Source organism: Equus caballus, chromosome 24 (genome assembly GCF_041296265.1).
Source record: "Equus caballus isolate H_3958 breed thoroughbred chromosome 24, TB-T2T, whole genome shotgun sequence".
NCBI lineage: Eukaryota > Metazoa > Chordata > Mammalia > Perissodactyla > Equidae > Equus > Equus caballus.
The window spans coordinates 26,998,014-27,014,754 of NC_091707.1; the positions used below are offsets into that span (position 1 = coordinate 26,998,014).

Consider the following 16,741-nt stretch of genomic DNA (forward strand, 5'->3'; position numbering starts at 1 on the left):
AACATTTCTGCTGTCATTTTTATAGCTGCTTCTTCCTGACTCTAACTTCAAAATCCCCTAATCCATTTGTCATGCGTTTTGATTTATGTGAACTTCACTGAATCTGTGTAACTGAGTGGTTACAGCACCAAGATTAAAAGTGGAACTAGAGAAGTGCTACTCATGCCGAAAGCAGAAGCAACAGAGGAGAAATCAAAGAGAAACCAAGTCTGCTGAATCACCAATGGGAGGGACCTGCAGGGCTTTGTCCCATTCCTTGAGAACATCAAATTCCTTACGGAATACAGAAGCAGAGAATCCTGCGTCTGTTAGAACTGAATATTGGTAGTAAAGATATGTTTGAAGTTTAAACTTTAAAAGTTTACATTACATGGAGAGCAAACCACGTAATGGTAGCCTTCTCATATGAGATAATATAGATCAGATCAGAGTTTCTCAATCCTTTTTTCATTATTGCCCCCTCAGGAGCCTTTTTAGACAATTTTTTCCTAGTCAGCCCCCCCATGAGGTTTTAATACCACAGATATTCTGTATATCTGTTTATGTACTGTAGGTATATCTGTGCTTTATACATAAAAAGAGTGAAATTCCTCCCCTCCCCCATCAAAGCCCAGCTTCAGCCTTGGGGTCAATATCGCTCCTGCTGAGAATGCATGATAAAGCTGCTAATGTGACTGGGTAAAATTAAGATTGTATTTAAAGGGATCATCAAAAAAGATATTTTCATGTTGTAATCTAGAGATTATGGGACTAGAGAACTGGTCCAAACTCATGTCAACAAAAAGAGATGTAACATCTGCATATCTCAGTTCAAGAGAACCTCTGGAAGAGTAACCCTGTCTTCTGAAGCACTGCCAAATCTTTGCGACGTTTAACAGTGATGGTTATACCTAGATTCTGCTCTAAATGATAAGAAACAATGTGGCACATTTCTAAATTATTTGTATTTCCTGACTCATTTCTATGATTTGTTCATGATTTAAGGAGACTAGGTGTCCTTCTTGAGTGGGGCAGTTTTGCTTTGGGAGTGACTATCCTACTGTCCCCAAAAGGTAAAGGCAGGCTACCAGAATCCTAGTTTGGCAGAACAGTTAAATATTTCAGTTGTTTTTCTTTCTCATGGCAGGGTTAGCTGTGACCTACAAGATCACAGGAGATAATAAGGCAGGGGTTGGAAACTCAAATGCCTGCAAGGGCCAGGCATGTAAAAGAAATGCATAATCAGTGACGTGTAAGACATGAGTGCTTTGTTAGTCAATTTTGGTTGCTTATACTGCTTACAACAGCAGCACACATTTGTTTTTCTTGCTTGTGGATCTGCCGGTCGGCCAGGGTGGGGCTCCTCTCCTTCCAGGTGCAGTCAGGTTCAGGTCTGCTCTGTGTGCAACAACAGCAGTAGAGCAGTAGGAAAACTTGGGAGAGATGTCTAATTGGCCTTCCGAGAACACAGTCTGCTGACCTGACTTGTTTATCCTGCCCACTGGTTTGAAAGGCAAGATAATCAGGCCTCTGTCGTAACACAGGAGTTTAGCCTATGTGATTGATTGGATCATTGTTCCCAATGCTTCCCTCACTCCCTGTTTTAGAAATAAAAAACTTCTTTCTACATAAAGGTTTTGTAGAGTCTTTCTTATAGCACGTATTACGTGATTTTCTAAATGAGTGATTATTTCTCTTGATACTGTTTGATTTTTTTTTAATGGTACAACTTGGGGTACTTGTCATTCCCATGTCCTCCTGCTTTTTTCTGCTCTGTTTACCTCCCTTCTCTTTCTGCCTCCCTTTCTGTTTACTTCAAAAGCAGCAGTAGTTAGTATGAAATAAGAGTGGAGAGAATCCAAGATACAAAATCTTCCACATGTTGATGTAAAATAATTTAAGATCAAGGTTTCTTTTACAGGGCACAGTGCTACCTGGCCTTTCTGAGATTGTTTGCTTTTCTTTTGGTTTTGGCTTTAGGATTTAAAGCGTCAGTTATTTTTAAGATGGATTCTGTAGTCTGAAGACCTAATCGTATTTTACAGATTAGATCAAATTTAGATAAGTAGATGCAAGGTTGTGAGGGAGGTCGTTAAAAGATGATCGGCAGTCTTCACGTTCTCTTCTCAGATGAGAGCCAGGCAGTCCTTCATTTTCCCTGTGCAGAACATTGGCTTGGCAGATTGCCCCATCCTGTCACCCCCATCTTGAATGTGGGGAGAGTTAACTTGGTAAGATTTTAGGTCCTAGCTGCTCCAGGTTTCATGTTCATCTCAACCATTTAATCTCATTTAAGATTAAAATGACTAGGCTTCATTTTTACTTTAGTACGGTTAGACTTTCATTTCTTGGGCATAATTCCCTTTCCTCTTCAAGCCAATTATTAATATTTGCTTCCTTGTTGGTATTCAAGTGATCTTCACTACTGGTTATTTTCTTTCAGTTCTTTTACATGTCTCAGGCAGAGGTGGAACTCAGGCTCTACCTATATGAAGCTGGTTGTATTCTACTGGTGTCTTCTGTGTGTAAATGCTGTATTCACTCTTGAGTTTCCAAGAAGCAAATAACTTAGACTGTTCTGGTTTGGCATGTTCTGTCTTTCTAACCACCATTGGAGCTGAACCTGGGAACTGAACACAACTTGAAATTTTGTGGTTTGGCTATTGGAATTCAGAGCTAAACTATCTGAAGCTAAAAATTATTAATGTTGAAATGTTTTAACCCACTAAGTAAACCTGAAAAAATAATGAAATTTAACTCCAGTCAGCCCATAAAAATTGCATATAACAAAATTTTTTTGAGGCTGGGAAGATAGGAAAAAATGTATGAAGGGGATCTGAGATTGCTAAAGAATTAGAAATTAGTTATTATAGTTTAAAGTAAATGTTATCCAAATTCTAATGCAAAGTGAAAAAACAAACAAAACACATACAAAAACTCCACCAAACAAACCCAGAAATCTTACAGTGTTATTCACTTAATGTTCTACTTTCCCCAAGTCTATACTGAATCAGTATGTAAAAATAATGAAGTAGGAAAAGTGCTAGTTGCACTTGTTTAACTTTTCAGATTTTTTTACGTTTTCTTTGAAGATGGAATAATAAGATAATACCTTACATTTTCAGGGGATTTAATACTTTACTGAATATTTTCATATATATCATCTTAATTAAAATGATGGCTTGTTTCACCTTTCCACTAAAAATCACTAAGTGTTTAATGGGTTAAGCTCATTAAATCTTAGAACATATCTAAAACCTGGCATGTGCATAGTATGTATAGAAAGGCAGCCCTCTGTTCCTCCATCAGTTAGCACTCTGAAGAGTAATCCTGTCTCATTTTCAAAATCCACTTCTAACTTTTACTGACAGAAGTTCCCTTTGCACTGATTTCTGATGGTGAATTTGATCCGTGTTGTCTTTGATAATGATAATAAGTACATGGAAAGTGTTTGGGGCTCTTTAAAACCAGCAGTCTCCAAAGCAGAGTGTATAAGATGGTCCATTAGGTTGTGGGAAGAAAATATGAGAACTTTTACTGGTATTTCAATCTAAAAAATGAAATAACCCTTAATTAATATTTCACATATGGATTGACATTGGCATCGTCACTTGGTCTGTATGCTAGACTGTCACATGGCAGGTATAGTACTGAGAAAAGGGTTCAGAAGATTGACAGAGGCACCCTGCTTGTACCTTTATTTTCAGCACCTTGGGATGAGTTGTGGTTCTACAGGTATCTCGTTAGGTGGGTTTATGGAGTCAACTAAACCAAATCTCTCAAAACAGACAAATGGCATAAAAAGTTTCCTGAAAAGAAACTGTGTGTTGAAGATAATGCTAATATGGTGAGTAGAAGTGAACCACGTGCACATAAAAGTCAGAGCTGATGATTCTCCTATGACTAATAATGTAAAAATCAATGACAATCTAGTTCCATCTGAGAAGGCGTCCAAAAATTATGAAGTTATAAAGAAGACAGTTTGATATATGGAGTTATATTCATACACAGGACAGGAAGACAAACTTCTCCAAGTTTTTCGGTGATGTTTAAAATCATGTGATACATAGTTCAATATCTAGAAAAATTTCACTAAAATTAATGATAGATACTAAAAGCCTCTTTTGGGTTAATAGCAAAAGACCAAATGTAGTACATTATTAGTAAATAACATGAGAGACATACTCATTTTTTCTGTTACAGTAAAATGGATGAAATGAAACATAGGAAACAACATGGCAACAACTTAAATGAATTCATTTGTGAATAGATCCTTTCAGAACATGTATAGAAATCATTGCAGATAATTTGAAGCATCAAGAATTAAAGCAAATTATTCAATGTGGAAGGATGCTGTATAATTAAAGTACAGAGGTTTCTGACATGGCCCAGATTATCAGATCAGTTGATTCTGTTTCAGTAATGAAATACATGAAGAACTAAATTTTCTCGTATGCTATGAAAGTAAAGATATATCACAGAAGACACAGTCTCAAAAATAAATGACTTCTTGAATAAAAAACAGTGTTTATGAGGGAATTTCCTGAGAGTAATGGTGATATTATGACTTGATAGGGGTTTAGATTGCATTATGTGTATGCATTTGTTGGAACTCATCAAATGGTACACTTAAGTTTTGTGCATTTCATCGTACGTAAAATTTACCTAAAAAATAATAATCATACATATTAAACTCAAGTTAATGATGTATTCCCTGAACTGTTAGGGGAAAATGTGTTGATGTTTTTGACCTGCTTTGAAATGCATTAAAAAATCTTAATATGGATTGATGAATGGATAGAGAGATGGATTGATGAATAGAGTAGTATAGTATAGTAATAGTAAAAATGGTAATTGCTGAGTCCAGTTGGTGGGTATATGGATGTTCCCTGTAAAATTCTCTGAACTTTTCCGTTGCATCATCTTTGAGCAATCTATAGCAACATAGTTGATGTCAGATGTATGAAGAGTGCTTCTGGATGGTATCAATGTTGTTAGTTTTTATGAAAATCTGACTGGTAAATTAGAGAACCTCCATAATACTCTCTAATGAGATGAGACATGACCATGAAAATCATTTGAATCACAAGAGCTTCTTTGATTATTTCACAGTGAAGATTGTAAAAGAGTTGTTGAATTTAAAGATGGGTGAAACATTTATTTACATGAAAAGACGTGTCGAATTTGCTGACCCTTTTTGTATGACCAGTGGCTATGTAATATGCTACATATCAACCAACCAACCAACCAACCAACAATGGGACACCTTACTCCATCTCTTCGAAGTGAAAGCTGTGTTTTTACAATGAGTAAGGAAGTAACTGCCTGTTTAAAGACAGATTAAAATACAGAGAGAGTTTTTTTAAATCACTGCTTGGAAATGTTACTTTTATCATGCAATTTTTGTTGTCAAAGGTATGTGTATCTTATGAAAACTTTACTATCTGCACACTTTTAAAAACTTGTAACAATAGTTTCTATACAGTTGAAAAATCTTCCAAATGAGTCAGTTGATTTTGAAACCAATTGTTAAAAATGTTAAAATGCAGTATCTTTTTACTAGTTTGCAACAACAATTGATTGACATGAGGGAAAATGGAAATTTGTTAGCCAAAGTTCAACAAAAACTTTTGCTAATTGATGAAAGTTATTAAAAAATGAAAATAGTGATTTAGGAAGTAGAATGAATGATATATTTTTAAAATTTCAGTCCTTGCATTTTTGCAATTATCTCTTTCTCAACTATACAGTCATTGCAATTAAATACTGAAATAAGTAGAACTTAGGACTTGACATTTCAATCACGGAATTACAAAATATTTAAATCAATATTTAAAAAAATATAATTTCATTTGTTATTTCAATCACGGAATTACAAAATATTTAAATCAATATTTAAAAAAGAATATACTTTCATTTGTGATTATTGTCATTGCTTCACTAAGTGTTGGTAAGTTATTATGAGAATGAAAGATCTGTACAACTAATAAATAAGAAACTATTTTTAAATGCTTCTAATCTTTTTTCTTTTTTGATTCCTATTTTATGCATGTTTTATACTGTGTAGATCATATCAGTAAAATAGTATAATATAATAAATATACATATATTGGAGAATCATACTAAATTTTTCTTTGTTTGTTTGTCAGAATATGTAATTAAGGGAGTTTGGAGAACCCTTTTCAGTGATCACTCACGATCTGACAAACTTATTGGTGGCAGCAATTACTTATCCTTAAAGTCTACATCATTGTTTTAGAACTTATAAATTAGCACATAGTTTCTAACTTGTGAGCCTTTGTTTTTTATTTATTTATTTATTTATTTTTATTAATGTTATGATAGATTACAACCTTGTGAGATTTCAGTTGTACATTATTGTTAGTCATGTTGTGGGTATACCTCTTTCCCCTTTGTGCCCTCCCCCCACCCCCCCTTTTCCCTGGTAACCACCGATCAGATCTCCTTGTCAATATGTTAACTTCCACCTATGAGTGGAGTCATATAGAGTTCGTCTTTCTCTGACTGGCTTATTTCGCTTAACATAATACCCTCGAGGTCCATCCACGTTGCTGCGAATGGGCCAATTTTGTCTTTTTTATAGCTGAGTAGTATTCCATTGTGTATATATACCATATCTTCTTTATCCAATCATCAGTTTCTGGGCATGTAGGTTGGTTCCACGTCTTGGCTATTGTAAATAATGCTGCGATGAACATAGGGGTGCAACGGACTCTTGAGATATCTGTTATCAGGTTCTTAGGATAGATACCCAGTAATGGGATGGCTGGGTCATAGGGTATTTCTATTTTTAACTTTTTGAGAAATCTCCATACTGTTTTCCATAGTGGCTGTACCAGTTTGCATTCCCACCAACAGTGTATGAGGGTTCCTCTTTCTCCACAACCTCTCCAACATTTGTCGTTCTTGGTTTTGGATGTTTTTGCCAATCTAACGGGGGTAAGGTGATATCTTAGTGTAGTTTTGATTTGCATTTCCCTGATGATTAGCGATGATGAACATCTTTTCATGTGTCTATTGGCCATATTCATATCTTCTTTTGAGAAATGTCTGTTCATGTCCTCTGCCCATTTTTTGATCGGGTTGTTTGTTTTTTTGTTGTTAAGCAGTGTGAGTTCTTTGTATATTATGGAGATTAACCCTTTGTCGGATAAGTGGCTTGTAAATATTTTTTCCCAATTAGTGAGCTGTTTTTTTGTTTCAATCCTGTTTTCCCTTGCCTTGAAGAAGCTCTTTAGTCTGATGAAGTCCCATTTGTTTATTCTTTCTATTGTTTCCCTCAACTGAGGAGTTATAGTGTCCGAAAAGATTCTTTTGAAACTGATGTCAAAGAGTGTACTGCCTATATTCTTTTCTAGAAGACTTATTGTTTCAGGCCTGATCTTTAGGTCTTTGATCCATTTTGAGTTTATTTTGGTGTGTGGTGAAAAAGAATGGTCAATTTTCAATCTTTTGCATGTGGCTGTCCAGTTTTCCCAGCATCATTTGTTGAAGAGACTTTCTTTTCTCCATTGTAGGCCCTCTGCTCCTTTGTCGAAGATTAGCTGTCCATAGATGTGTGGTTTTATCTCTGGGCTTTCAATTCTGTTCCATTGATCTGTGGACCTGTTTTTGTACCAGTACCATGCTGTTTTGATCACTGTAGCTTTGTAGTATGTTTTGAAATCGGGGATTGTGATTCCACCGGCTTTGTTTTTCTTGCTCAGGATTGCTTTAGCAATTCGGGGTCTTTTGTTGCCCCATATGAATTTTAGGATTCTTTGTTCAATTTCTGTGAAGAATGTTCTTGGGGTTCTGATTGGGATAGCATTGAGTCTGTATATTGCTTTAGGTAGTATGGACATTTTAACTATGTTTATTCTTCCAATCCATGTGCATGGAATGTCTTTCCATCTCTTTATGTCGTCGTCAATTTCTTTCAAGAAAGTCTTGTAGTTTTCATTGTATAGATCCTTCACTTCCTTGGTTAAGTTTATCCCAAGGTATTTTATTCTTTTCGTTACGATTGTGAATGGGATTGAGTTCTTGAGTTCTTTTTCTGTTAGTTCATTGTTAGTGTATAGAAATGCTACTGATTTATGTGTGTTGATTTTATACCCTGCTACTTTGCTGTAGTTGTTGATTATTTCTAATAGTTTTTCTGTGGATTCTTTGGGGTTTTCTATATATAAGATCATGTCGTCTGCAAACAGCGAGAGTTTTACTTCTTCATTACCTATTTGGATTCCTTTTATTTCTTTTTCCTGCCAAATTGCTCTGGCCAACACCTCCAGTACTATGTTGAATAGGAGTGGTGAAAGTGGGCACCCTTGTCTTGTTCCTGTCCTCAGAGGGATGGCTTTCAGTTTTTGTCCATTGAGTATGATGTTGGCTGTGGGTCTGTCACATATGGCCTTTATTATGTTGAGGTACTTTCCTTCTATACCCATTTTATTGAGGGTTTTTATCATAAATGGGTGTTGGATCTTATCGAATGCTTTCTCTGCATCTATTGAGATGATCATGTGGTTTTTGTTTTTCATTTTGTTGATGTAGTGTATCACGTTGATTGACTTGCGGATGTTGAACCATCCCTGTGTCCCTGGTATAGTTCCCACTTGATCATGCTGTATAATCTTTTTGATGTATTGCTGTATTCGGTTTCCCAGAATTTTGTTGAGGACTTTTGCATCTATGTTCATCAGTGATATCGGCCTGTAGTTCTCCTTCTTTGTGTTGTCCTTGTCAGGTTTGGGGATCAGAGTGATGTTGGCTTCATAGAATGTGTTAGGGAGTACTCCATCTTCCTCAATTTTCTGGAATAGTTTGAGAAGAATAGGTATTAAGTCTTCTTTGAATGTTTGGTAGAATTCTCCAGAGAAGCCGTCTGGTCCTGGACTCTTATTTTTGAGGAGGTTTTTGATTACTGTTTCTATTTCCTTACTTGTGATTGGCCTATTCAGATTCTCCATTTCTTCCTGATTCAGTTTGGGGAGGTTGTAAGAGTCTAGGAAGTTGTCTATTTCTTCCAGGTTGTTCAATTTGTTGGCATATAGTTTTTCATAGTATTCTCTTATGATCTCTTGTATTTCATTGATATCTGTTGTGATTTCTCCTCTCTCATTCCTAATTTTATTTATTTGAGATTTTTCTCTTCTTTTCTTGGTGAGTGTAGCTAAAGGTTTGTCGATTTTGTTAATTTTTTCGAAGAACCAACTCTTTGTTTCATTGATCCTTTCTACTGTCTTTTTTGTTTCAATATCGTTTATTTCTGCTCTTATTTTTATTATTTCCCTCCTTCTTCTGACTCTGGGCTTTGTTTGTTCTTCTTTTTCTAGTTCTGTTAGGTGTCGTTTGAGGTTGCTTATGTGAGCTTTTTCTTGTTTAGTGAGGTGAGCCTGTATTGCGATGAATTTCCCTCTTAGGACTGCTTTTGCTGCATCCCAAATGATTTGGTATGTGGTGTTCTCATTTTCATTTGTCTCCAGATAATATTTGATTTCTTCTTTAATTTCTTCAATAATCCATTGTTTGTTCAGAAGCGTGTTGTTTAGTCTCCACATCTTTGCACCTTTCTCTGCTTTTTTCTTGTAGTTGATTTCTAGTTTCATAGCATTATGATCAGAAAAGATGCTTGATATTATTTCAACTCTCTTGTATTTATTGATGTTTGCTTTGTTTCCCAAAATATGGTCCATCCTTGAGAATGTTCCATGTGCACTTGAGAAGAATGTGTAACCTGCTGTTTTTGGATCAAGTGTTCTATATATATCTATTAAGTCCATCTGGTCTAATTTTTCATTTAATTCTATTATTTCCTTGTTGCTTTTCTGTCTGGATGTTCTGTCCATTGGTGTTAATGGTGTGTTGAGGTCCCCTACTATTATTGTATTGTTGTTGATGTCTTCTTTTAGTTCTATTAAGAGTTGCTTTACAAATTTTGGTGCTCCTGTGTTGGGTGCGTATATATTTATAAGTGTTATGTCTTCTTGGTGGAGAGTCCCTTTTATCATTATGTATTGTCCCTCTTTGTCTTTCTTTATCTGTTTTGCTTTGAAGTCTACCTTGTCTGATATTAGTATAGTGACACCTGCTTTCTTTTGTTCATTATTAGCTTGGAGTATTGTTCTCCATCCCTTCACTCTGAGTCTGTGTTTGTCTTTGGGGCTGAGGTGTGTTTCCTGGAGGCAGCATATTGTTGGGTCTTGTTCTTTGATCTATCCTGCCACTCTGTGTCTTTTGATTGGGGAGTTCAATCCATTTACATTTAGAGTGATTATTGAGATGTGAGGGCCTACCACTACCATTTTATGTCTTGTTTTCCGGTTTTCTTCAATTTCCTTTGTTTCTCGTCCCATGGTTTAATCTGTTCTGATGAAGAGCTGCTACTCTCTGTTGTTGTCCTTCTACTTATCTCCTCTGCTCTTGGTTTTGTAGCCCCTTGCCTTTTTTTGATTTTTCAGGAATGAGGGTTTTCCTGAGGATTTCCTGAAGAGGAGGTTTTGTGGCAATGAACTCCCTTAATTTTTGTTTATCTGGGAAAGTTTTTATTTCTCCATCGTATTTGAAGGATATTTTCGCTGGGTAGAGAATTCTCTGCTGTAGGTTTTTGTCCTTCAGATTTTTGAATATATCATTCCACTCTCTTCTAGCCTGTAAAGTTTCTGCTGAGAAATCTGCTGATAGCCTGGTGGGGGTTCCTTTGTAGGTTAGTTTCTTTTGCCTGGCTATCCTTAGTATTTTCTCCTTGTCGTTGACTTTTGCTAGCTTCACTACTATATGCCGTGGGGTTGGTCTTCTTGCATTGATAAAGTTTGGAGATCTATTGGCTTCTGTCACCTGAAGATCCATCTCTCTCACCAGATTTGGGAAGTTCTCAGCCATTATTTCTTTGAATAGGCTTTCTGCCCCTTTCTCCTTCTCTTCTCCCTCTGGTATACCTATAATCCTTACGTTGCATCTCCTAATTGTGTCTGATAATTCTCGGAGAGTTTCTTCATTTCTTTTTAGTCTTACTTCTCTCTCCTCCTCTGCCTGCAGCATTTCTATATTCCCATCGTCCAAATTGCTAATTCTTTCCTCCATATTATCGGCCCTACTGTTCAGTGCATCTAGATTTTTCTTAATCTCCTCTATTGTGTTCTTCATTTCCAGTATTTCTGTTTGGTTCTTCTTTATAGTATCAAACTCTTTTGTGACATAGCTCCTGAACTCGTTGAGTTGTCTATCTCAATTCTCTCTTAACTCATTGAGTATTTTAATGATGGCTGTTTTGAAGTCATCGTCATTTAGGTTATATATTTCATTTTCTTTGGGATTGTTGTCTGTGTATTTGTTGTTTTCCTTCTGTTCTGGAGATTTAATGTATTTTTTCATATTGCTTGATGTTGTAGATTTGTGCCTCTGCATAGAGATAGAGATTAGTTTCTCCTTCCACTTGTTTCTGCTGGTGTGGTGGGGGAGCAGCTGTTTATACTGCACCAACCGGGAACCCTATCCGCAGTTGCTAACTGGGCCTGGGCCCCTCCTCGTAGTCACAGTGGTCCTTTGGATTCCCTCTTCTGCCGTGGGGGCCATCACGGGGGGGCTTCAGGCTGCTGGTGCCTACTGTTGCAGCCTCTGGAGCTTCACCCAGCCCCAGTCCTCTCCAAGATCTCTTGCAATCCCTTGCCCAGCCGTGCCGGCAGTGGCAGCCAGGGGGCCGCCACGCCCTCTGTGATTTTCTCTGGGACCATCCGGGCGCCATGGACACCAGGCGGTATCTCCCCGCCAATGGCGGAGCGAGACTCTCCCCACAGGCTCAAGTGTGTAACTCTAGAGTTTCCCTCTGCGTTTAGGAGTAATTGCGGGGGGTTTAGGTAGGGTTCTGGTCACCTGTTTCCACCATCGCTCCTCTGGTGTGTGCTCGCTCCTGCCCTAGGTGTGTGTTGATCTTCTGGGGGCGTCCGTTGGAAGAAAGCCGCTTGCAGGTACTAGGCTGTTCGGTCAGGGTTGGAGAGTTTTCACCTATCTCCACCTCCTCCCGGAGGGAAGTCTGTCCGCCTTCCAATGTATAGTCGCGTGGGTCTCTCAGACGTCCTGAGATGCTATCTGGATATCCTTTGTTAAGCGATGAGTGTCCAAATAATTGTAGACTCGAAGGGGGAGAGACAAAGACGACTACTCACAGCGCCATCTTGGATCTTCTCCTCTGAGCCTTTGTTTTTTAATGTTGAGCCTTGGTGAATGAAGTTTACCTTTGCCTGTGTGCTAAAGCAGTGGTTCTCAAAGAATAGAGCAGCATCAGCATCACTTGGGAGCTTATTAGAAATTTAAATTCCCAGGCCCCATCCCAGACCTACTGAACTGAAAATGCTGGGTAACAGGCTTGCCAGGGGATTCTAATGTTCACTCAAGTTTGAGAAGCACTGGCCTACATGTTTTAGGCTCATGGATGATCCCTCCTTATGTCTTCCTAGTCATGATGTATCTGAGACCATTTCTCTCCAACTATAGTATATCTCAGTCTTAGCTCAGACTTTTTTCATCTCCACTGGAGATTTTCTTCTCTCTTCCCTCCCTCCTCTTCTTTTCCTTTCTTCCTATCGTGAAAAATTGTTCATTAGTGTTATTTTCACAAAAGGGATAGTGTCTGGGTTCCTAAAATTTGGATACCACAGCCAATGTGACAAATAGCGTATACTTAAGCGTGATATTTTTAACATTTTCAAATGAATTTTTGGTAACTACTTCCAGCTGGACTTGAATATGTATGTGATTAATTTTGTATTCTTTTCTGTCTACATCCTCTTGAATTCAACTTTTATAATCTCAAAATAGCTTTCCTACAACTAAAATTTCACAGCATTCATTTCAATGGATGAATCACCTACACTCAACAATTGTTGAATTTTGTTACTTTTGCATTTCTCTCTTTCTACACAAACACAACACACTTTTTTCACAGAACCATTTAAAAGTAACTTGTATACGTCAGTACCCTTCATTCCTAAATACTTTACTCTAAAGATCAAAGTAGCTTTTAATGGGACTGTTACAAAATTATTCTGAAAGGCCAATTCATAACAAATGCTAAACCAATTAATAAATCCTAAATATTTTCAAGATCCTTTTATAAGTGTCTTATGAGGAAAAGGTATAGAACTCCCAAGTTGTGAATGTATAAATGAATCCTCCAGCTTTTCTCAGCCAAAGTTTTTCATGTGAACTACAGAACACAGAGGATGATTTGAGTGACTATTTTTTTCATTTCTCTCAAGGATGGTACATAACCAGTACCAATCCAGATGCATAGGGGAGAAGTTAATTCATTATATACAATGGATGTGTTAGAATGTTCTCTCCAGGAACTTGGGTTAGTTGGACTGTGTATGTGGCAAGTTCTTAAAAGGATTTTGCTTTGAATAGCTTGTGATGTTTATACAAGCATCTTTTTTCTTTTTAGATTACAGGTCCACCAGGTTGTGGAAAAACTCAGTTTTGTATAATGATGAGCATTTTGGCTACATTACCCATTGACATGGGAGGATTGGAAGGAGCTGTTGTGTACATTGACACAGAGGCAGCATTTAGTGCTGAACGGTAGGAGATTTCCTTATTTTCTATTATATTGCTTTATTTTTGTAACTTACAGCATGTAATATTTACAAATAGGTTGACATTTGCCTTTTTTTTGAGAACACAGAATGCTAGATACTGTTTTAAAGGAATTATCCTTTTAAAGTTGACATAGGAAGCAGTTTCTTTTTGTTGTTTCTATCTCTTTCTTATTGGCTTAAGTGGGGTTCCTAGATAAGCTGTGTTTTGCAGAGATTCAGGAAGAAAGAAATTCAAGAAACAGAGAAAGGAATCTAAGTAGGAAATGGGGAAGTTGCAAAATTAATAAGAAACACAAAAGATAAGCTGCTTTATAAGTAATTTCTAGTTGGAAGTAAAATATTAGTGAATGGAAAAACTGCAAATTTCAAAACAATTTTTGATTGAGAAGTATTTTGCTTTGATCTTTGAAATAGTATGATGTTAAATGTAGGAAATGATATGCCACTGGTTTGTCACCTCTTTGAGTTTGTGTTCTATTTTTGTTTCTTCAAAGCCAAATCCAGTGACTGACACACATTACATGCTCAGAAAATGTTTGATAAATGAGTGAATTGACAGGTGTTACTCTCAGATTGTGAAATCCAGATACCATTTCCTACTAAAAGGAACGAGGTTCCTAGGGGAAATGGCTGATCCTAGCTCTGGAGCAGGAAATTTTTAGGATGGTCTGAAACATCATATCAGATAGCAAGGAAGCTATCAAAGACTATGTAGGGGACTGTCAGAAGGACTCACGAGTCAACCTGAAGAGCTCTCACTGGCCAAAGATGAAACAGGTTGAGCACCAGTAAGAATAGCAATGGTGGTGGATTAAAACACATGAAATATGTTTAAATCCATGAGTCTATACTATTAAGAAATGAAAAGCACCTAATTGATCACTATTCAAGAATTCTGGAGAAGGAACTCATTTTGAAAATGAGTGAAAAAATGGAAATCAAGTGTCTGTTCTCCTTTTCTATATAAACTGTTATGAGTAACAAATAGATCTTTTTATAGACATACTCCAGTAATAAATGAAGAAGGAATGATAGAATATCACCAAGTTACAAACCTTAACCATTTAATGGATCTAGGATTTGAATATTGTGATATAATAAATATATATTTTGTCTTCATCCTGGTTCTTGGCAAAATGGCTTCATAAACTTTTGGAATTTCCTAAGTGATAGAGGTGAGAGGAGCATCATTTGTTATTCATAATTATTCCCTTTCAATCATACTTGAGTTTATGCTAACGACATGACTCTTGGTGGGACCCTAGATAGCTTCAGATATGGGCTGGTTGCCAGAAGAACCAATCATGTGATTATAGTTATGGAACTTTTAGGGCCCCCATTTCCCCAACCTCTGAAGAAGGGAGAGGGGCAGGAAACCAGGTAATCACCAATGGCCCATGATTTAATCAGTCATGCTTATGTAATGGAATCTCCACAGAAATCTCTAGATGATAGGATTTGGAAAGCTTCCAGGTTGGTGAACACAAAGAAGTGCTGGAAGGTGGTGCACCCAGAGAGGTCATGGGGTCTCTGTGTTCTCCTTTACCCCTCAATACTATACCCTGTGCATCTCTTTCATTTGGCTGATCCTGAGTTGTATCCTGTATAAAAAACTGGTACTAGTCAGTAAAGTGCATTCCTGAGTTCTGTGAGCCATTCTAGAAAATTATTGAGTCTGAGGAGGGGGCCATGGGAACTCTCAATTTATAGCTGGTTGGTCAGAAGTATCAGAGGCCTGGGACTTGCCATTGGTGACTGAAGTGGGGGCAGTCTTGTGGGACTGAGCCTTTAACCTGTGGGGTCTGAGGTAACTCCTGGTAGTGTTAGAATTGAATTAAGTTGTAGGATACCCAGTTGGTGTCCACAGAGAATTGGAGAATTGCTTGGTGTGGAAAACCCACACATTTGGTGTCAGAAATGTGAGTAAAAACAGTTCATAAACATAAAGGTTGTTAACATCACAAGAAGACAGCCGGTCATTGTGGCACTTCCTGATGGAAGAGTAATCAAGCCTGAATGAGATCAAGCCTTCGGTTTACAACATATACAGAGAAGAGAGGAACGTGTTAAACTACACCAGAGGGATGCAATCAGAAAATCCAAGCTGGGAAATGACAGAAAAAACAACCTGGTTTCTTTAACAAATAAATTATATGATTGAAAAACAGAGTTGGAAGAGGAACCTTTGGATTTAAAGAGACTTAAAAGATGTATTGCTCTCCTCACATTGTACATCTGAAACTTGCACAATGCTGTATGTCAATTATATCTCAATTAAGCTGAAAAAAAAAATGTTTGATCAGTTGCAATGTGATGAACTTATTTGGATCTTAAACAAATAAATGGTAAAAAAAAAAAAAAAAAGACAAAAACCGAAACATAAATGAGATGACTGGAAATCTGAACACTGAAATGTATTTGATACTAAAGCTGGTGAAGACATTGGTTCACTCAGGTTGTCCAAGTGAAAGATAGTCTTTAAAATGCCAGTGACTGGCCTTCAACCAACAAACCAAGTAAGTATTAAATAGCCAATTAGGTAATAACTGGCTAATGTATACATAGCTCTTACAAAGGTCATGGGAAATTTGCTTAAAGAATTGAAGGATAAGTTTATTCTGATAATAGCAGTTCGGTTCACTGTAATTAGATTCCTGCTTTCTTGCACCACATGCAAAACTCAGTGTAGGATGTCTTCTTAAGGAATAAACCGTTGCATGACTCCATTGTTATCAATATTACAGCTCAGAGTAGGTTAAAAATCCTATCAGTGAATTGGGTGAAATCCAGTATAAACACAATAGCAGGTAACTAGTCCAAATTAGTTTGTGGAGATTTTTGTTTGCTTTTCTTTGTCTTGGCATATAGCCTTAATTATCTACTTTTTGCATCCTCCATATTTACTTATTTTCCTTTATTATCTTTTCCTGCCTATGTGCATATTAGTACTTGCGTTAGAGGCAGGTTGGAAAATGAAAAGGTAAAATTTTCATCCCTTTGTTGGAATTATGTCGCATAATTCACAAGGAGCTCTTATGAAGGTCATTTGAGGATAGGGGTTGAAACTTACATTGTTTTTACTTTTCTAGTCTATTCTCCACAAGGCTGGAAAAGTGTGGTCATCTGGCTGCTATATGGAATGCATTTTGAGGTCTGATAATAGA

At 37.0% G+C, this 16,741-nt stretch overlaps 1 protein-coding gene across 16 annotated transcripts in view; it reads left to right on the top strand.

Annotated features, from left to right (window-relative positions):
- Positions 1–16,741, top strand: part of RAD51B (RAD51 paralog B) — a 672,310-nt gene that overhangs the window by 13,732 nt on the left and 641,837 nt on the right. For all 16 annotated transcript variants that reach the window (XR_011432061.1, XR_011432060.1, XR_011432058.1 and 13 more), the window contains one exon: positions 13,424–13,560. Coding sequence is in view for 7 of the 16 variants with exons in the window: in XM_070249662.1 (XP_070105763.1) it covers positions 13,424–13,560 (137 nt within the window). In the remaining 9 variants the exon portion in view is untranslated. The remainder of the gene's footprint in view (positions 1–13,423; positions 13,561–16,741) is intronic.